The 22,087-nt window shown below is 34.2% G+C and overlaps 1 protein-coding gene across 1 annotated transcript in view; it reads left to right on the top strand.

Moving 5' to 3' along the window:
• Positions 1-16,129, top strand: part of LOC121119544 (uncharacterized) — a 74,102-nt gene extending 57,973 nt beyond the window's left edge. The window contains exons 4-7 of the mRNA XM_040714242.2: positions 12,428-12,577; positions 13,291-13,638; positions 13,980-14,091; positions 14,155-16,129. Coding sequence (XP_040570176.1) covers positions 12,428-12,577; positions 13,291-13,638; positions 13,980-14,091; positions 14,155-15,503 — 1,959 coding nt within the window. The 3' untranslated portion in view covers positions 15,504-16,129. The remainder of the gene's footprint in view (positions 1-12,427; positions 12,578-13,290; positions 13,639-13,979; positions 14,092-14,154) is intronic.
• The last annotated feature ends 5,958 nt before the right edge of the window (positions 16,130-22,087 follow it).

Below are 22,087 nucleotides of genomic sequence, written 5' to 3'. Positions count from 1 at the left end.
TCTTTATTTCTTTAAAAAATGGAAAAATATATTTGTTTAAGTCAAATTAAACATTCTAAAAAAATCGTCTCATAATCTTCGTTCGTTGACAAATACATTTTGTCCAGTCAGCTGATGAAGTTAATAATACAGCGTATCTCCACATAATATTAAAAGGAAGAGGACCATCTTAATCCTTAAAAATATGTGTTTACATAGAGCCTCCTCCACCAACGATAAAAAGTGATCAATTTTAATAGAGATGTTAAAAAAAAAGAAGAAGAATATTTTAAAAGTCAATTATTATCATTATCCTATTACGGATGAAGAAATGGAGTTAAAGAATAATGTTTTTTACTCATGCAGTATAGGAAAATATTATCTACAAAATTGTTTCTACTGTGGGGATGAAGCACCATGATCCTTGTCAGCTATAATAGGTGAAATAATAAGTTCTGAGCATTTTTTCGCTTTATGTTTACGATAAAATTATCATAATTAGAATTATCCGATTTAGATGGTTCTAAATGGTTGTCTGGATAATCTTCAGGCAATTGAATATGTGCTCACATGCCAGTCCAACTCGAAGACTTCCATGATTTTATCGACATTTTCGACGTCAACGGAGTCGTTGGAACCACTACTTTGCTATTGTATGTGATACTGTATAGGGTCCATAAACAGGACAATTTTTCGCTCACCTGCTCTCCTTTTCACCCTGGTCGTAGTGATTTTGAAGAATGTATCTAATTTTCTCTTATTTTACTTCAATTTTGGAACCCTGTAACACACCCAAACAGAAAGAAAAATACCGATCTGGCTAAAGATTAATTTATGTTCTTCCAAGAGATGCTACTAACTAAAAAATACTTCGATGTGTGGTAGTAGTGCCATCTCGTGGACTTTTCAAACGACCCGTCGTATTGTGTGTAAAAGTAACATTCACAAACATAGATACGAAGTGATATTAAACCTATTGAAGAAATGACTAAAAATGTTACCATTATTATTTATTAAGTCTTGATTTTCAAGGCCTCACGATGTGATGTTTGTATATATTTAGTTAGGCAATTATTAGTTGGTTATTATATCATTATTATGACTATTATTGAAAACAGCTACAATAAAAAGGAGGGAGACGCGCAAAATATCAGTTGCCTAAATGCTCTTTTTTTTAAATGTGTTTGATTACTTCTTATCATAGACATTGTTCCATTATTCTCATACCGGGTGTCACATAAAAACAGCATAAAACGTAGGCAAACCTTGTTTGTTTTTATTCAAGAGTACATGAGATAACCAAGTTGGGGTTGCAGAACTTCTCAGCGTGGGGATATCCCTAAGCAGCTTGTAGTCCATCGAAAAACAGTCGTTCACATCAAGAAACCAGTCGTAGATAATGCATTACTTAAGAGAAGGCATAGATAGAGGAGGTCCATTGTCTTGGGATTCTTTTGCCAAGATCATGTCAAAATTGTTTCCAAGGGTAATGGCTAAATATCATATAACCTTTATATAACAATTAACATGACTTTAAAAAAAAATTAATTTTCTCCTTAACTTATTGTCTGATTTTAATAAAAATCAATGCCAAATGATAGATAAACCATTATTATTTTATTCAGTATAATTGTTTTAGTGTCAATAACGGTGTTAACGGACTTGACCTTGGAGACGGGAGCAGGACTTGATGACAGTATCATTTTGCAGATTCTGGAATTCCTTTCGGATCATGTACATCAGCTCTGATTTTGTGTTACTGGAGGATCTGTTGGTGTGTCATTCAACCGAACCCCACACAAAGAAGTCCATAGAGTTCGTGTGAGCTAGGTGGCCAAATACTGGGTCCAACAAAGTAAAAAAAAAAACAAAAAAACTGACAACCAGGCCAACGTTTTCTTTGCAGTGTGGTATGGAACATAGTCTTAATCACCTCCAGACTATTCCAGTTCCTTTCTCACTCTCCAAACACATTATTTGTCCATGTTTATGAAGTTTAGCATCTCAAAATTGTAACTCCATGGTGGAAAGCAGCATGGACCTTTTCAAACCATTGAAAAAAAAATACTTCCTTGATTGATGCCATTTTTTTTAAACTAACGGCAAAAACTTTAGGCTAGCCACTAAAATAACAAACAATGTCCTGCCTGCGCATGCGCTCAAATTTCTTTATTAAACACTTTATATAACTAGCAGATAAATACAGGCAGTTCAAATTAATTGAAAGCCTTCTTTTGTTGTGCGTTAAACAGGATAAATTTAGGTCAACAATTCATCTAATTGTTAATGTATTTTCTCTTTCCCTAAAAATAAAGTGACTTTTTGCCCACCGCCAATGTGACCCAACATTTGATTTATGACCACAAATATTGATATAGGGATACATTTGGGCTTCCATATTCTCTTTAACTGAATACTTTTGGCTGTTCATAGAGGTCAAAGTCTGCTACAAACGCCACCATTTCTTCGAGGGATTGAATTCTTCCATTAATTCATGAATGGGTGTTCAGGAATGATAATTTCATTAGGAGCGCTTTTGCTGCATTCAAGTGGAGTTCGGAGGTCATCATTGAGGCCACATTGTAGTGTAAAATACTTAAAGTACGCCGAAATATATATATTTTTCTTGATCATTAGATTCCATAAATGAATCTTGATAACATTGAAGCTTTGTGATCGTACAATAGTTTATGGACACCTGGTATATTATTAAAATATGCGTTTTAAAGAACTTAATATGCAAGTTTTTAATATTTAATCATAGTGTGTATTATAGTCATTTTGTTTAACTGAACCGTGAATTATCAGAGAACATAAGTACATATACATATATTGGTCTTTTATATATATATATATAGAATGAATATATTCATTCAGATGCGTATATTGTATATGCTTAGTTGTCATAACATTATCGCAATTTGCAACTTCCTTGGTATTTAATGTCTTTTTTTTTAATTGTTCCTGATCTCATTACAAGCCCTTTGACTTGAACAAATATTTTGGTAGTAATATAGTAGTGTTGTATTTCCGTCCGAACATCCAAGACGGTTCTGCGACCGTTATGCTCTACACCATGGCCTAGATCAGAGGTCGGGAACCCCTGGCTGCGGGCCATATCGGCCTACCAGTGAATTTTAACCGGTCCGCCATCTTAATATGAACAATAATCTAAGTTTGGGCATACTACTCCACCATGACTCTGCAGCTATTTGACCCTCTTTCATGACACTATATTGCTGTTTAGCCTCTACTCTCCAAAAGGTTGCCTAACTCCAGTTCACCCTTTCTCCATGGGAGCCTTTATGACATTCATGTGAGTTGACACAGGCCTTCCTCTCGGGTGCCTTAGTCAAGAGGGTTGCTTTCTGGTAAGGACGGAGGCAATATTTATATCCTTTGAGTTTTTTTGCCCTTGTGCCTTCCAGGCTTTCTCTCAAGAGTATTGTTGTCGTATTTCAGCTTTTTATTCTTTGTAATGAGATCCTTGGAGGGGACACTATAAGAAATCTTGTTATAACAAAATTCCTTCTTTAAGTAGCGCTGATATACCATTTATTTTGCACTCTGTCTCAGCTGTCCTAGTTCTGATTAAAATATTGGTTTATTTTTATTATTCAACCAGTTAATATTACGGGAAAAAATCTGTGTTCTATAAAACCTTTCAAAGTTTTATTCACGATTCGCTGGAAAACTCTGATATTCGGCCCTTTAAAGGATTTGGGTCTAAATATGTCTCTATATACACAGAGTGGGGATTTTAAATCAGGAAAATTTTAAGGTAGAGGGTTCGGAAGCAAAACGTGGACTGAATGACTGATTTTAGAAAAAATGTCAATAATTTTATTTTTTAATAACTAATTTTGAAACAAAGCTTTGAGACACGATTTTTGTGCAATCAAAGCCTCCACACAGTGGTGGAAAGCCTTGCGGGGGAGTTGGTGATGAACTTCTCGGGCATGTTGTTCCACTCCTTCAAAATGACGGCTTTCAGGGAGTCCATATTCGGGTGAGATGTCAGGTAGGTATCTCTTTCCAAAGTGCTCCCCACAGCAAAGTCCAACAGGTTCAAATCCGGCGAAGATGATGGCCACATGTCCTTGTGCCAAAAATCAGCCATATTGTCGGCGCATATCTTCTGGCATTTGACCGATGTGTGTGAAGGTGCACCATCTTGCACATAGTTTTCCTCTGGGTAGGAGGCACACAATAATAGCCAAACGTTAATAGTATTCGGAGGACATATCAGGGACCTTGTATTTTAGCGATTACAGTTTTGTCAGCTAAATCTGATGAGCACACTTTAATAAAACATAGATCTCAGGAGCGCCAAGATATTGGGTTCTTAACTTGTTCCGGATTTTAAATCACTTTCTTGTATACGTAAACTGATGAAATCGGTTATATGAATATGTCTGTCTTATATATGATGTCATATGAAGTTGAATGTGTTGTATAAATCAAATTTGTACAACTCAACTATTAGGATAAGGAATAAAATTGTTCCATAGATTGAGACAATTTGTAAACGATTGGGGTCTAAGCTCGCGGCCTGGACGAAATATTGGTTCAAATTGTTCTACAAAAAATCCATAAGACCGAACCGGTTTTGAAGTGGGTCTCAACTATATTTAAGAGCTACAATAACTGAACACTTATTCACTTATTAGTCTTAAGAATCCTATGGTTATGATTAATATATTTGTAGGTCATAGTAGATAAACCTAAAGCCACGATATTATCTTTTTTATTAATATCATATCATGACTCTTAAAAGTATTTTCACTTACTCACTTAGTCATAAATGAAAACGTTTATGTTGGGTCCAACTACACCACTCAATTCAATGTTATCCTTTCATAATAAATAGACCGAGATAATTGAATGAGGCGTTCTTTTCATTCTATGTGTGTATATGTTACAAATATAAGGTATGTTGTATTCATTTGTGATATATGATGCGTCAACATATCTGAAATCTGAACACTTACTAATTCAATAATTAATGAAGGTTGAGTGATTGAAATCAATTCATATTTTGATATATTAAAGCATACTAAATTAGTTAGAAAACAAAACAAACTTGAGCTCTCTCACGAATTAGTTTTCTTTTTTTGATTCCATAAAAATTATGTTTTTCTTACATAATCTTACTACTGCAAGTTTTGGGTCCCCACTCAGTGATGTTGCCAGTAGAGAAGAGAGCTTGTAAATTATATGAGTACGTCATTACGAATAAGGAGCTAAGAATATTGTGTTATACCTATTATAATTTTTTAGGGTATTATTAGGATAAAAATTGGTTTAAATACGTCATACATTTTCATATCCAACCTCAGCGAGGTTTCTGTTTAAAATACATTCATAACTTCATCCCCCAGTGACGTCATTAGAATAACATTTCTATTTTGTACTCCCAAGACTTTGCTTTGATATCGCTTTTAAATTTGTAAAGAAAAGTTGATAGGGTTTTTATACAAAAGAAATTTGATGTTCTTCTAAGAGTCATAGATATGTATAATAATCGACAACTTGTGCAAATTATCCATTATTATCAAACCTTTTATTCAAATAATTGATCGACTCTAATGACTATGTTTAATTGAATAATAATTATTCTTAAAAAAGGAAGCAACGCAAAATCACGAATCTTATATAATATTTATGAATTATGAATTTGGTACGCATTATTGGATTATTGCAAAGATTAAGTTAAAGCAAATAAAGGTTTTTTACTACTGCTATAAAGTTTAAGGTTTCTTATAAACAACCTTGGATAGAGAAAGAGAACACTAATCTACATATTTTATGTATTTGTATGATATACAGGGTGCACAAAGCGTCCTACAAAATCTAGACTAATAGATAAATATCATTTTTTTGAATAATTGTTCTTCAAAATCGAAAAAAATGTTTCTTTTGATCTGGGTCGACTTAAATCATTTCGTTAAAGCTCGACTAGCATTTGTGTAATTTTTTATTCTCAGGGTTGTTTGAGGGTAATCAAGTGATACGCCATTACAGGTAAGCTGCTCACTTCTCAAATATTCTTCATTCCAGAGTAGAGATTCTAAAGTTTTCTCGGGAATAGAGTCAGCTGCTATTATGCATTGGAGTCGCAAGGAACGTGTTTTTGTCGTTAAAAATAAATATTGCCAAAAAAAATGGTTTAATATAATATTTTACAAAACTAAACTCATTGAAATTTTTTTGTTTTGTCCGTTTTATGAAAATCAGTTAATTGCTTCTATTTTTTAAATACAAAAAACTATTTTTTTCTATTAATTTGTGTGATTTGAAATTGAAAAATTCTTTGTGGGCGAATAACTCCACGTAGAATGATGTTAAAGAGTTAAAAATGATACCATCAGGTTTGGTGTCATGCAAGAATATTAAATTAGGTCGGTTTATTCTAATTAGTTAATTAAAACCAGATTAATTCAGAAAAACACATTTTGAAGACCTTAGTAGGGTAATCGCCAATAATTAATTACTTAATTATATCTTAAACGAATCATACACAACTATAAAAATGAACCACTAATAAAATAATTATCCTTTTAAAACCTTTCTATGAAAAGTTATTTTAAGAAAAATGAAAAAATCTCTGGGAATTATAATACAGAAATTTGGTCATTTCGACAGTCAGGGACGTCATCTATCTGATATGAATTTTAATACTGAGCAAAACATTCATCAAGAAATAAAAAAAAACAAATTTATAAAATTTGTTTTTTTGCATTTTGAAAAAAGATCTTAATGTTGCCCCACTCTGTATAAACTTAACACGCAGTCACAAAGCTACATGTAAGGCTTCCTTTCCTTTTGTAAAGAAAACCTCGGATTTATTTTATTCTCAGTATTTAAGTTTGAAATAGAAATGTAATTATATAATACACTATGTATTTTTATACATAAATAGTATGATATCTAAAAAAGAAATATATATTTTATGATACAGAGTGCGTCAGCACTTGTTATTAAATAATGTAAATAAAATTTTGTCCCACAAAGTTACAACCTTGACAATTAATATCCCCTTCAAACTTTTTATGATCGTAGTTTACCCTCATAATTGTCTTAGGACCCCACTAACCAGAGGTTTTTATCCTAGGTTATTTTTCAAAATTTATTTTAAAATCATAATAGCTAATAAGTAGAGTTGTAAATCCTTAGTATTTTTGTATCTTTTGAGAATTGTTTTAGATTTTTTAAAGCTGATATCACATTCTTCCATTATTTAAGAGTATAAAATGTAACCACAAGTCTGCTAATCATGAATGACAATGAGTAACTCTGAAACTTTTTTAAGGGAGTTATTAACAGCGAAAGTAATCTGTTACATTTTTAACCTAAAGAATAGATTTTCTAAAGGAGTAATCTTCCTTTTTTTTACTGCATACATGCAACTATCATTGATCGGATTGATAATTTGTTTGTGCTGCCAATAAAAGATAAGTGTAACCTTGAGGATTTTTTGTGGAGTAATACTTGTAAGTCCTTGTTGAATAAAGGATCGACGCCCCCCCTTTGTAGCTTATATAATAAAACGTCATGACAGTACAAATTGCACCTACAAAAGTATCGCTCTCGTTTACGTCTTTTTTTTTTTGACAACTCTACTAATGTTCCTGTTACATATTTTCCGACATAAGACTTTTTGTGTTATTTTTTTGGCTATCTAATCAAGAAATCCAATGTGTAACAAGGGAACGTATTCTTATGTTGTCTCAATTCCTCCATTGTCTTGTCCTTCCTACCTCTCTTTCTCTCCCTCTCTCTAGTAATGAATATATTAATTAATGAGGTAATTATTATTCACTTACAAAGAGAGGAGGAGCAAAATGATTGATCCTTCCCCCTCGTAAAACATTTGCTAATAAGTAAAAATAAATGTATGTCAAATTAACACAAAAACAATCCCAAACCAAAATCCAGAAAAGGACAATGTCCAATTATTATTATTTTACATATAATAAGTATGTTAATTAGAACAAACCCAACAAGAAGAGAAACTTCCATTTTATTCTTTGACTACATATTTGAATCAATTAGAGGCTTTGTATTCAAATTTGTGGATGAGTTAAGATACTTAAGAACTATAGCTATAGTTTGAAACGATTATTTGATTTAAGGGGCTTGTATTGGGCCCGATATAGAGACCCTTTCAACTATAAAATCTATGATAATTTTAATGTGACGAACAGTTTTGGATACAATTTGTGACACACATAAAAAGAATTATCCTTGAAAGAAATGGACGAATATTCGTCGAAGAATACAAATGTAATCTACCCTTAATTTTGAGAAAAAACATTTTAGGTTGCTTTTGTGTTGATGGGCCACATATGTTGTGTACAAGATATAACATAGTAATGGACATGGATAATGTTGATTACTTGTGATAAGGATTCCCAGGTGCCTCTACAGGATTAGATATATATATATTTTGGAGGGGGCTTATTTTTGAAATTTAAAAAAAAAAAATCAAATTTAAATGATTAAATTTTTTGCAATAAAGTTTCAAAAATCCACAGCTGTTCAAAAAAAAAAATTTGGAAAAAATACGATAGCCTATAGCTATTTTAAAAAAATTCAAATATTCCAACTTTTTGGGGAAAAAAATTCAAAAATCCACAATAGTTAAAAAAAAAAATTCAAATATTAAATTTTTTTTCTTCAAAAATCCATAACTATTCACAGACGATTAAATTTTTTGGAAAAAATCATTCCATCCCTGCGGACGCCTCTGATTCCATATATTAATGGTGTAATTTTTCATTATTTTGATGAAAATTACTGCATAGTTTATCATTTCATATTCTATGGCACAATATTACGTTCACTTGCCCAAAGATATAAGACTCCTAAAGAAATTATGAATGCATTCTTTTTATTGATAAAAATGAAAGGATCGTATAAATTAATTGCTGGTAATTAAAATGACGTATGATTGAATGAAATAAGACTTGGAAATTGTAGTTTGTGCGATTTGTTTTTACAAGTTGCAAATTGTATAGAAATGGTATAGATAATTCGCTCCACAGTCTGAAATTGCATATGAACTGAATTGTTCATACAGATATATATATTTAAGACTGAACGGGGGGAAAATAGGTCTCGAATCCACCATCAACACTAGTTTATACCGGGCAGAAACTAAACATTTACACACTTGTGCAATTCAGAATTCTGAAGTTGTTAGCGACTCTTTTAAAAAAAAAAAACATTGATGCTACAATGTTTCTATGAAACATTAGCTCCCACCTAATTATTATTTTTTAATTGATATAACAATAACATCTTTCTGGGAAACTTGACTTAAGGTCACAATATGAAGTATGTGGGTCACCCTCCAAGTGAGATTTGAATGCTAATAATAGTGGCCAGGAAGACTCCGTATAATGTTCGAAAGAAGAAACGATGACAGTGGCAAGAAATCCCCCAAATATACATGGCTAAAAATATTAATTACTGGGAGGAGTCAAAATCATGACCCGAATGCCCAGATGCAAATATTCTAGGTTATTCTTTTGACTGTATGTTGAGATGAAGGCATGTATTTAACGTTATGGAAGTGTGATTTAAATTAAGGCAGCTTTCAACAAGGATAAGTTGAAATGGATGTCTTTCGTCTCGTTCCATAAAATGATCACTATCGTAGTTACAGTCAATGGTTATATAATTGAATGATAAGTGATATATGCAACAGAATATGGACCCAAAACTTGCAGTAATATTTAATAACAAAGTTTTAGTACGAAACCATGCGATAGCTGAAACAAAGTAAACAAATTTTGCTTTTATCCCATGTCTCTCAAGTGTAATAATGTCGAAGCCACAACAGAAAAAGCAAAGCAAATACGAACTCCTCCGTGTTGAGAAGGCTGCATAGACCCTTGGCATCTCTATCCATGCCGTGCTCACAACATTAAGAAGTCGATTACAACCTCATATTGCTAAGAAAAGCCAAAACACAAAGCACAAACAATATGGTCGACTTCTGGCCTGCTTCCATATGAACCTCCTCCAACCCCTGACCTCAAACCCCTCGATTGTGCAGTTTAAGGCGTCTTGAAGAAGAGTGTTTGCCGCATCTACCATCCAAATTTGGATTGATTCCAAGAAGTCATTCCGATAGTGTGGTACATTTAATACACGACCTTCATTCTCAAAAGCTGTCAATCTATTTGCCGGTAAAAATATGTTATTCCTGAAAGTTTTGAGTCATCAACTCAGTATATTATAAGAAATATATTCATGTATATCTTTCTCCAATAATATATAGAGCCGCCGATGCCACTATTCTTCACGTCCATACAGGTCATATCTTTAACTTCATCTCATTTAAATTGCAGGTATTAATATAATACACACAGTAATTGATGTGAAGACAAAGACGAAGAAATTGAGGGAGGGAGAGGTTTTGTTGTACATTCTGTTTATTTAGAATGATGATTATGTAATTACATATACTTAAAATAATTACAATCAACATTATTTTATGGATGGATATACAACAAACTATAATGGTTTTGTTTTTTATTTAAAACAAAAATGTTGAAATAACTCAATTGTAAAATAATATCAATTATGCTTTGTTTAAGTCACTTTCGTGACTCTCACAATTATTGCTATTAGACTCCCACTTAAAGACTCGCTTCCACATAGTATGATTATTAAGGCGTCACGTAGTAATTTGGTGGAAATATATATATGTATTATTAGGACTCCCTTTTTTGGAATTAGACTTCAACTCCTACCATGCAAAAGTTTGGAAGTTTCGTTCTACGTTTGTCTGTCTGTTTGTTGACATCTAACATCTCATAAAGTATATAGAAAGGTACAAGTTTTTGTATGTTGTTCATCTTGATTGTAAATGATTATTCTTATAGATGTTAAGTATAATTATAAGTTTGACAGTATAAAAAAAATGATAAGAGATCGTCATTCTTCTAAGGTTGCTTCATTCTTTTTCCACATAGTTTTTTATTATACTCTAATTAATCATAAAACATATTTATGTATATACATAATAGCAGTAGAAATTACTCACCGTTGTCAGGGGGGCCCTGAATCAAATTACATCTCTCTGGAATGTAATGATTTTTGTTGTATTATGTTATATCTGTGTATTCACTGATATAAATACGACGGTACTAAGTATTTTCATTCCTATTAATTTCATTCCCTGTAAAATTCATCCCCGGACAAATCATTCCCAACTTACAGATGGATATTAAGTGTCGTCATATGGTTTCAATCCAGAGATGAACTTAAAGTAGACGAGTGTAATTGATCTGTGAGAAAGGTGTGAGGAACCCGAGCATACTTCTCGATTATTTACGTAGATTTGAACTGTGAGGAGAGAAATAGGGATTATGAAATTTATGAGAGGGAGAAGTAGTAATGATGGACGATCGCAGGGAAGAGTAATGACGTCATTTATTATCTATAATCCTTCATATCTATGTCCCATTCATGATAAGTCATCTCCAGTGTCGATTACCCAGGCATCCCTACAAATATAATAACAACTAACAGGTTTTGACCGTATACCGTCATTAAATATTTAGGTGGGAATGGATGTCCAGGGATGAACTTACTGTGAATGAAATACAATGTATTGAACTGTATCAAATATGACCTTAATGTACGTGATATTTTTTTCTAATTGTTTTTTTCCCCGCACGCGTAGCAACTCATATGACCGTTCTCTTTAAGAGTGAATGAATAATAAGAAGAATTTGAGATAAAAAAATGATAAATATGATTGGAATGACTGATGAGTACTTTAGTTTATAGCAGGGCTCACTAACAAAAACACATGCTCCAAAATGTTTATGTATTAGGATGTACATAAGAGAGCATTGACAAAAACAAAAAGGCACATGCACACTCCTGCAAATTTCTTACATCAAAAAAAGGTTAATGCTATACATGCAAAACGCTTCTATTATTTCATTAATACGACTACGTTGTTATTACTTAGTTGAAAATATGCTTATATTATATACATCAGGGAGCACTATATGCATTGCACCCGGTGACTGTTTCTCATATATGCACAGACAAACTCTGCTTCGTTAATATAGATTATAGAGGAGTAAAAAAATTAGTATAAAGTAATAATGTTTTCTCCTAATTTATTAAATCAAAATGTGTCTTTTAGTTGAAGTCTAATTACTCTGACCAATGTGGGGTACTATTGTTTGTAATAAATAATTTGGAAATAAATAAATATAGCTACTGATTTGAGGGTCTTTTTTCTGTTCTTTTTTGAATGAGTGGTTGCAAGATGATTTTATAAAGGTAACGCGACTTAAATTTGATATTTATGGCAAAATGATATTATTTATGTATATAAATCAATTATTATGACTGTATAAGCCTTACTCTTTAAATGTGAAGATCCTTATTGTAATTATGTATTATTTTATATTTCCAGTACGTGAATGGTGGTAGTCTAGAACAATTGATTCAACGTAAAGAAGAAGAACTTCCTTGGTCAGTGCGAATGTCTCTTGCTTTAGATACGGCAAAAGGTCTTGCATATCTACACTCGCGAGGATATTTTCATCGGGATCTAACTTCAAAGGTAAGGTGTTGTACTGTTTAAGTGTGAGCGGGGTATGGATCAAATATATATGTGCGGTGGGCTTTTGTTTCTTTCCTTTAAAAAAAAAATCCGGCTGCATTTTCCAATAATTATTAATATCAATGAAATGACCTTTTTTTTAATAATAACCTTTAAATCCGTTATAATAAATTGTGTTCATATTTCACTGCATGATGGTTTTTTTTTAGAAAACAAATTTCACTTACTTTTTAAAAAAATAACATTTTATAAAGAAAAGGTCAAACTTTTTTTTACGGCCTTTCTATAGAAATTTCTTGCATATACAAGGTAATTCAGATCTGTGTTTACAAAGTTCATTTTTGGATGATCTTAAGCCCCTCGATTATATTGTTTAGAGGTATCTAAAGTTGAAGGTGAGAAAAAACCCGGACATTCAAATATTGAATCTCTCAAAGCCAGTATTAAGCAGGAATGGGACGTACTTCCTTAGTACGTAAATCGTGTCAGTCATTTTGTAGAAGTCTCCTAGCTGTAATCGACGAGGAAACTTTTTTTCTCAAGTTTCTAATTTTTGGACTATTAGTGATAACTATTGTCAACGATGATCTGAACAACTCTGTACATATTTTTTTTACAATCCTATTTAACGTAGGCCCCATTTATAAGTAGTGCCTAATTGTACTACATTGTGATATATTTATTTATCATCTTGAAATTAATTTTAATTACAGAATGTCTTAGTCAAGAAATTGGTATCTGAAAAGGGTACTATTATGACAGCAGTTTTGGGGGATTTTGGACTGGCGGCAAAGATTCCATCGTCACGTACAGACTTTCGTCTTCCTCAAGTAGGCTCCCCCTATTGGATGTCCCCCGAATGTCTTCGAGGACAATTCTATGATGAACAGGCGGACTCTTTCTCTTATGGTATCATTCTCTGTGAGCTTATTGGAAGATGTGACGCGGATCCGGATATCCTGCCTCGAACAGAAAACTTCGGTGTCGATTATATTGCCTTTAGTGAAATGTGTCCTACTTGTCCACCAGACTTTCTCAAATTGGCCTTTAGTTGTGTCATAGTAAGTACTGGCTCATAGGTACAGTTGTAAATTATAAGCAATGTGACTCGTGTGAATTTTTTTATACCAGCGTTTTAATTTTCTAAATCTATTTTAACTTTTATGTCATTCTTGAAGAGAAAACAGCTTCGTATTTAGTGACGGAGAGTAAAACAGAGGATTTGTTGGGGATAAGTGGGATTTGTGAACATTTTCAGCCTCTCATAGTTGGTTGTAGCTAGCCTAATGAAACGTCCTAAATATTTTTGAAAATGTCAGGGTTACCACGTTAACTGCTTAGAATTTATAACTATACTCTTTCTACACCTGTGTACATATATAAATTTGTTTCATTTATTTAGATTGAAGCCTCAAGTCGTCCATCGTCAAGAAATCTAGTTGTCGAACTTGAAAAACTCCTGGATGCTCAGAAAAAGCCAGATACTCGCAATTTTGTTATCCACCTACGAAAAGGTATACTCCTCATTTTTAAGTAATTAATAAATTTAATTCACTTTTTCTCTATTTTCACAATAGTTGGACATAAGCGATCTCTATCAGAAGAAGAGGTAATTCGGCGTTCTCCAAGTGAGAAGGCTCGTATTCATGTCAAGCTATCTGTCAGATGTATCGGTAAAGAAATGTCTCTAAGGGATCCTTATTATCGACCCTCTCCAAAAACTCAAAATCCATTTGCTACCCTCCCTAAACTCCGAGAAGGGAAAAAAATAATTGGTTCCACTCAGGATTTGTTTTCCTCCTGCTTTGAACTCCCTAGTCCCGCTAGAGTAGCTACTCCTACGTATTATGGATCAACCTCGTGTTTGGATTACATCAGAGGAGGAACTGTTTCTATGCCTCCAAGTCGTTCTCACTCACTCAAAAGCTTGGATGACCATGATGATAACGATGCTGATTACGAAAACGATCTTTCAATTAACATACCAGCGCCAGACTCTTCCTCTAGTCCATTGAGTAGATGTTTTGATGACCATTTGTTTCAAGGTAGAGTTCAACTGCTACGAAAGATTTATTCTGGTGGATGGGTGACTCAAGATGACTCCGTTGTGGAACTATCTGAACCACGATACTCAAAAATGAAATATTCCTCTTCAGGATCTTTTCCATTAAAACGCAGAGGATCATGCGAATCCGGGGTTTTCAGCTCATTCGGAACAGATGACTGTTTCCTTGATACTACCAGGTCCGTTGGGTCCTCACTTCTAACAGTTTCAGATCTTGAAGAGGACCTTCGAGCAGCATCCCTCTTCCTATCTAATAATGGAAATAACAAAAGAGCTTCATCGATATTTACAGATTCCACGGATGATGACCTATCCTCTCTCGCTGATGAAAGAATACTTGATCGCACCTTTGAAAAAGATATTCAGGACATTGTTGAATACTTTGAACAAACATGTAAGGTCGTTGCATTGGAACGACGTCGCTATCCAACAATTCGTCAGCAGTCCTCTGAAATAGCACGTCTTCCACGATCTGCCAAAATTGATAGTCTGATTAAAAGAGTTGTTGAAAAGGAGTCACGGGACAGAATACTATTTCGTAAAACCCCACAACAACAAATATGTGAGGGAATTGTTCGATCCAAATTATCTTTATTTGATCCTGCAATTAAGCCAATTAGGCGTTCACGCTTGAACTTTGATCAAAAGGGATTTGTCAAGTCGCGTATGGCTCTATTCGATAAGCCAGGACCACCCCTCAAAAATAATCAAATCAAGCTTAAATTAAATACGATTCAAAATAAAGGAGGAGGGACTACATCACCATCCGGACCCGTCAAAAGTAGTCAGACTTCCTCCAAATCATCATCGTCATCTCTAAACCAAATTCCTACTTCAACCCATTATTATAATAACAATTAGTGATGTTTTGTGCTCTGTTGTCAATATTTTATTTAACCAATTTAGTGTACTTGTTCGTTCGCAATCGTGTGTTTGTGTGCTGTTAAAGAAATCTTTTGTTATTATTTATTTATATATTTTTGAAGAAAACACGCGACTCCTCATTTTAAGAGTTGAAGAACGAATATTAATCATGGGACCCCCCTAGTTTTAACGATTCCTAAATTTATGTCCTTCACTAATTTGATCAAATTATTATCATTTTATTCTTATATTTCATGAAAAATAAAATTAAAGCACACAAAAAGCATCTGCGAAAAATAAATCTATTGAATTCCCCCTTTTGGAACAAATTCGTGATACATAATTTATATAAATATATATTTGCATTATTTTTATTTAAATAAAGGTCTTAAGCATTAATTCTATCACATTGTATTTACAAACAGATTATAATGGACAATGAATAAGTCCTAGTACATATATTATTATTATTATTTCAATATACAAAAAAATATTCGTAATTTTTTTCTAAAATTGAAAAACAGACCGTAGAGAATATTATTGTTATAAAGGCTGAATTTTTATACTAAAAACTAAAACAAAAAATATATGAAAGATAAATAAATTCCCTTGGTTATATTTTACATAATGAGTTATTGATTTGTGAAAATTTTAGAGAATTAAACGTCTCCGATTCAGATAGAAAATAAAACATCGTATAACAGTCAATTTGAGGGAGGGTTGAGGAGTTTGTGATGAAAATAGGATATATTTTTTCCCCCTAGCCATGTTTATCTAATTGTAATCTACTGTTGTCATTATTATTCCTTTTCTACTACTTTCAATTATATTCAAAGCCTTAATGAACATATGGAGTACGCTCTTAAAGGAAAGTTTGATGATTTGTTGCGGAGTTATACCCAGCGGCCCATTAAAAACAGAATATTTTGATTTTTAAAATTCAACAAGATATATTTTATTAATTAACGATAGGATCTCAACAAAATTAATACTATAAATAGATGTGTTTCTGAGCACTGTTAATGATTAATGTTACCAGCCTTAGCGGCAATGATGGCTTCCAGGTGGAGGTGGAAGGCCTGGCACCCACTGCAGATGTAGTCCTCTGTCGTAGCGTCCCATTGACAGCTGACAAAGACATTGAGTGTCTCAGTGTTTGGATGACGGACACTGAAGGCCTTCCCCTCGACACACAACCAAAAGTGTAGTCGAGGGGTTTGACATCAGGACTGTAAAGGAACCAAAACTGTAAAAAATCTAGTAAACGGAGGAGATAGGTTTATTTCTATGCTGGTGTCTTAAGTTGTCTCTCCACCCTCACAAGGGTCTTTCCACCCACTTTTTGATAATTCTCTGGACAGTCGGCTGTGAAATCCGGAGATCTCTTGGATTGGCCCTCGAGTTTAGGGGATTGGCCTAAGGTATTTTCTTTAACTCCTCCGGATCCAGCTTGACATTTTTGACAGATCCCTTCTTCCATTCCTACGTTATGGATTTGTTGACGGGGTTGACGATGGTTTTGGAAAGCCCATACTGCTTTGAGTGCCCGAATGGAAATTGGTAGATCCCGTTCAAGTGTCATTTCTCGACTTATACGTAAACTAGATAGATCAGGGTTTTTTTTTTTTTTTGTAACTAATTATTTATGCTTGAAATATAGAAATATGAATTTAATTCAATCACCCAACCAATTAGTAAATGTTCAGATTTCAATGGTCCAGCCACTAAAGTTGAAGTCCTTGATGGACTCAGAGTGTAATTGAGAATCGACATCTGAGTAATTCTTACCAATATCCTTGTTAATTTTCCCCCTCAACCCGTGGCACAGCTGATTTAATGAACGTCAGTACAGGTAAGTCCTCTTCTCAGAAACATTATTCAAATTGCCACGATTAACATGTTAATTTTTGGTTTCTTTTTTTTAACATGCCCAAAATATACACGATTTTCATCACTATCCATCGGAGGTGTATAATTTTGGAATGGATAATTGAATTTTTATCACTTTATATTATAATCTTCAAACCTCAACAATACTAATTTCCAAAATGAAGAGGTTCTTGCTTGAAGTAGTGTTATGTTGATTCTTATTTATTTGTTTCAGTCCAATATTGGGATCGGCTATTTGTAGTTACTACATGATATATGTTTTATTTTTATTTTCTACAGTTGATTTAATTATTCTTTTGTTTCTTGAGGAGACAACATATTATACGTATAAACTCTAAAGTGTAACTACGAATGTGTTGGCTTATGAATGATGGAGGGTAGAAACGATGAGAAGTCAAAGTTGAACTCGGAGTAGAGTTGAAGATTAGGTTTGTATTTATTTCCTTTATCACATAGCGGCTCCCAGCTGATTTATTGAAACGACATAACAGCTAAGCTGCTCTCTTCCAAAACATTCTTCAAATTGTTGGGATGACCACATTAGTTTTTGTTTTCTTTTTTTAGCATACCGGTGGATAGTATTATTTTAATCCATGAATATGACTAATGTTGCGTCCATCCTTATTTAGGACTAAAAACTGCAGTCCCTTCTAGTTCAGTCCCTAAAACTTAAAAAGTTCAATCTTCGATGACATCTCTCAACTTTATTTCTTCATTGTTTAATAACTCATTATTGTATTGATATTCCTGAGTACCGGTCCTAAGACTGTACTGCACTGGACCAAATTAATAAGATCTGACACAAAACTAAATATGACGTCATTGTTCTTGCATAATAAATGACTGTACGTTGCATGGCTTTGCATTAACACTTGTCCGACCATCTTGGGACAGGTAAATTGTTCTGCCGGACAGTTTAATACACTCTATATGCTGTCCGAACGAACAAGTTGTCCCAATTCATGTAAACTAAGTTTATTTTGCTTTACACAGGGTGTCCACGATAAATTGGAACTACTTTAAACTTCATCCAGATCCATAATGTGGATAACCGTGGTTAAATCATACTAATATAAAAGGTTGCGTGAACAATACACTATAACTTCCACCACAATTGTTTTGACAACAAACAATAGTCATCATGGAACAATCAAATAGAGACGCCAACCTCAAATTGGCTCGCGCGGGACACAAGCCCTATGCTATCTACAAGCTTCTTAACTACCCCAATACCACGGTGTACCGGGTCTTTAATGCCTAGGAGGTTGAGGGGAAGGTCTGCGGCAAGGCCCACAACATGAGAAGTGACCGAATCCGTATTCCCCGCTTCCTTGAAGGCCTCCGGAATCCATCAAGGCTTCGCCGGGGACTTACTTGTCCAGGTTGGCCAAGAACCATGGAGTGATCTAGCAGCTGGTCTCTAAGGCTGTTAATGAGGACCTCGGGTGCTGGTCATACCGAATGGCCAAACAACACATCCTCATGGCATCCATGAAGGCCACCAGGGTCATCAACGGTAAGCGTCTCCTCAATGACCTGAAGAGCCATGGAGGAAGAATCATCTTCTTCTCCGACGAGAAGAACTGGACTGTCGACAGATGCTACAACGTCCAGAATGACAGGTGGCTTGCCAAGGAGAGAGAAGATGTCTCTGCGGTCTTCACCACAAAGTTCCCGGCCTCTGTGATGACCCTGGGTGTCATCTGCAGCACCGGTGAGGTGATGCCTCCTTTTTCTTATATCCCAAGGAAAGGGTTAACACTATAAGGTACTGCGAAATCATGGAGGAGTTTGCCATCCCCTGGATGAAGGATACGGCTGCTGGGAGGGAGTTCATATCCCAACAAGACTCAGCGCCGCACACATCACCATGAGGACCACTAACCTCTTCAACTCCCACGACATCACTTTCTGAGATCGCAACACCTGGCCCTCTAACTCACCCGACCTCAATCCGTGTGATTACTACTGGTAGGAGAAGTTGGAGAGGGAGGTGTGCAAGGTCAGCTACACGAGCATCGCGGCCCTGAAGGGCTCCATTACGAGGGAATGGAATGCTGTCGATTCCGCGGAAGTCATCAGGGCATGCAAATCCTTTAGGGGCAGGATGGAGAAGATGGTGGCTGCTGAGGGAGGACATGTTTATTATCATGTCTAACTTTTTCATATTAACAAATACACTCCAAATTCCATTTTTATCAAGCAGGTTGAATTTTAAGATAGTTCCAATTTATCGTGGACACCCTGTATATATATAGAGATAGATAATATTATTGTTCAGGGAGTTGTATTATTTAGCCACAAGACAGCCTCTCATTCTGTCGCTTTGTTTATAAACGAATATAACTAAATATTGTTTTGATTGGTTTTATACTTAATAAATAAATACTCGTATATTTAATTAAATATTCCAAAAAATGCATTTCATCAATTCTAAAACCAAATATTATATTTATTTAAAAGCCTATGAAGTTACAAAAGATTATCTCTGTCGTATTTATAGCTCTCCATTGACGAAGAACTGATTCAATATTTGTATAATCTAAATATTTCATTTATTGAGGATAATCAACCATTTAATCAAATCAAGGTATTTAAATACGTAGCTATTCTTTAAAGCTCTATTATTTCAGTGAAGTTTTTACATCATCTTGAAATTACGTCTATATATATATGATTTATTTACAGATAAAGTTGTAGAAATTATGAACTTAGACGAGCAAAATAGTTTTGCAGTTGCTATTTGAAAAGGGTTTCTATTTTCCATTCATTTTCACTAACATTGTTCTTTTATATTTAAAAAGGTTATAATTCGGACCTTTTAACTTATTTTGTTGGACCCCTGTATCTGAAAAGAGTTGCTGTTCGACAAAAAAAAAAAACGTGTCGGAGTACGCATGTTCGCTGATGGGATTTTTGTTTCCGAACGCAACATGTCGCTTTTTATGATTTCACCCTAATAATGAAACACTGCAAAGGAAAGGGGAAATTGCATACGTCATAAATAAAAATTATGTAGTGACGTTATCTGCAGTACCTTAAAAGTGACATCTTGTGACGGAAATAGTTATGTTGGAGTCAAAGAAATCTTCTCATACTAACAAGTATATTTTGTCAGCTTGGTTTGTAGCTTTAACTTAATCGGTCGCATTTTGGGCATGAAAAAAAATATAGATTTCAAACATAAACATGTTATCCCTGACAATTTGAATAATGTTTTGGAGGAGAGAAGCTTGGCTGTTACAGTTACAATCCGCTGTGACAGGGGAAGAGGGAGAGAAGGAAATAAACAAGGCCATTGGCAAGAATGTCTACGATGTCAACCATCTATTCCACTCTGAGTTCAACAACTATCACTCTGGGTTACTCTCCGTCTATTATGAGCACAAACAAATACTTAATCCGGTTTCGTATACACCAATAATACCTTATAAGTATTAGAAAAGGAAGTACACTTCTCCAAAATTAAATAATAGTTACAATACTTAGGAAATGAAAATTACTCTTTAGTTTCCCAACTCCCAAAAAACAAAAAATGGAGAGCTAAAAAAATTCATTAAAATCTGAACACATATTAAATTAATAATCAATTAAGTTTGAGTTGTTGAAATCAACACATAGTTCGATATATTAAAAGCATAAACAATTAAGTTACAAAAAAAAACCAAGGTAAGCTCTCCAACTTCAATAAAAGTTGGACGTCTCCAGGATCACCGTCTAGTCCGTCAACAAGTCTGAAACGTTGAAGAGGAAGAAAGGCTCCGCCAAAAAGACCAAACTGGATCCGGAAGAGTTAAAGAAAACATACGAGGTCAATTTCTTCAAGTACATGAGGCCAAGCAAAAGATCTCGGGTGTTCTCACCAGACTGTCCAGAGAGCTATCAAAAAAGTGGGTAGAAAGCTCCTTGTCATGGTGGAGGGTCTACTCTTTTGAATGAGACTTTTGTGTTCTTTTGAACTCTTTTCAGACAATTTTGAGGCCTCTAACTCCCTGATGCCTATCCCCTTGTCCGCACATTTTGTAAACATGTCGAGGGGAAGGCCTGCAGTGTCTGTCGCCCAAACACGGAAGCCCTCAAACCCGTCTCAGACAGCACTGGGATGCCAGTACAGAGGACTTCATCTGCGGTGGGTCCCAGGCCTTCTGCTGCCGCATGGTGTCCATCATTGTCTTTGTCACATTAATGAATAAATGAGCTCTCTGGTGCATGCCAATAACTTTGGACTTTTATTATGAGATCAATTCAAAATGAGGTTTGCCCATGAAACATATTGGTGGCCCCATCTCAAATTGACAACGATATAGAGTTTTTTTGGGGAGGTTCTTATTAAAAAATTCAAGTTATACTTTCAGCTATCCAATGAGACACTTTTAAACTTTTTGAATTAATTCGTTTTGAAGCTATGAGCCTCCGAACAAAAAGCACCCAATTTCCACTTATAACTAAGATAACTCAAGTTATAAGTATGAAGCATACATTTTAAAAATGTTTCTGGAATTTTGTAAAATTCAACTTTAAAATATATTCATATGATTTATCCCTATCTTCTTAGCGAGGGCTTAAAACAGCTTTGAACCTTAAAAATAACAAAAAAAATGTATGGCCTTTTATTGATGGCCACAAGGCTCTGAGAGAAAAAATAAGGCCATATTTGGAGTCAAAGGATCAAACTGAACTAAGTTGAGCAT

The sequence above is a fragment of the Lepeophtheirus salmonis genome, chromosome 6 (assembly GCF_016086655.4).
Source record: "Lepeophtheirus salmonis chromosome 6, UVic_Lsal_1.4, whole genome shotgun sequence".
Classification (NCBI taxonomy): Eukaryota; Metazoa; Arthropoda; class Copepoda; order Siphonostomatoida; family Caligidae; genus Lepeophtheirus; species Lepeophtheirus salmonis.
The sequence above is the reverse complement of the archived record's forward strand: the minus strand, read 5'-3'. Positions and strand labels throughout refer to the sequence as shown.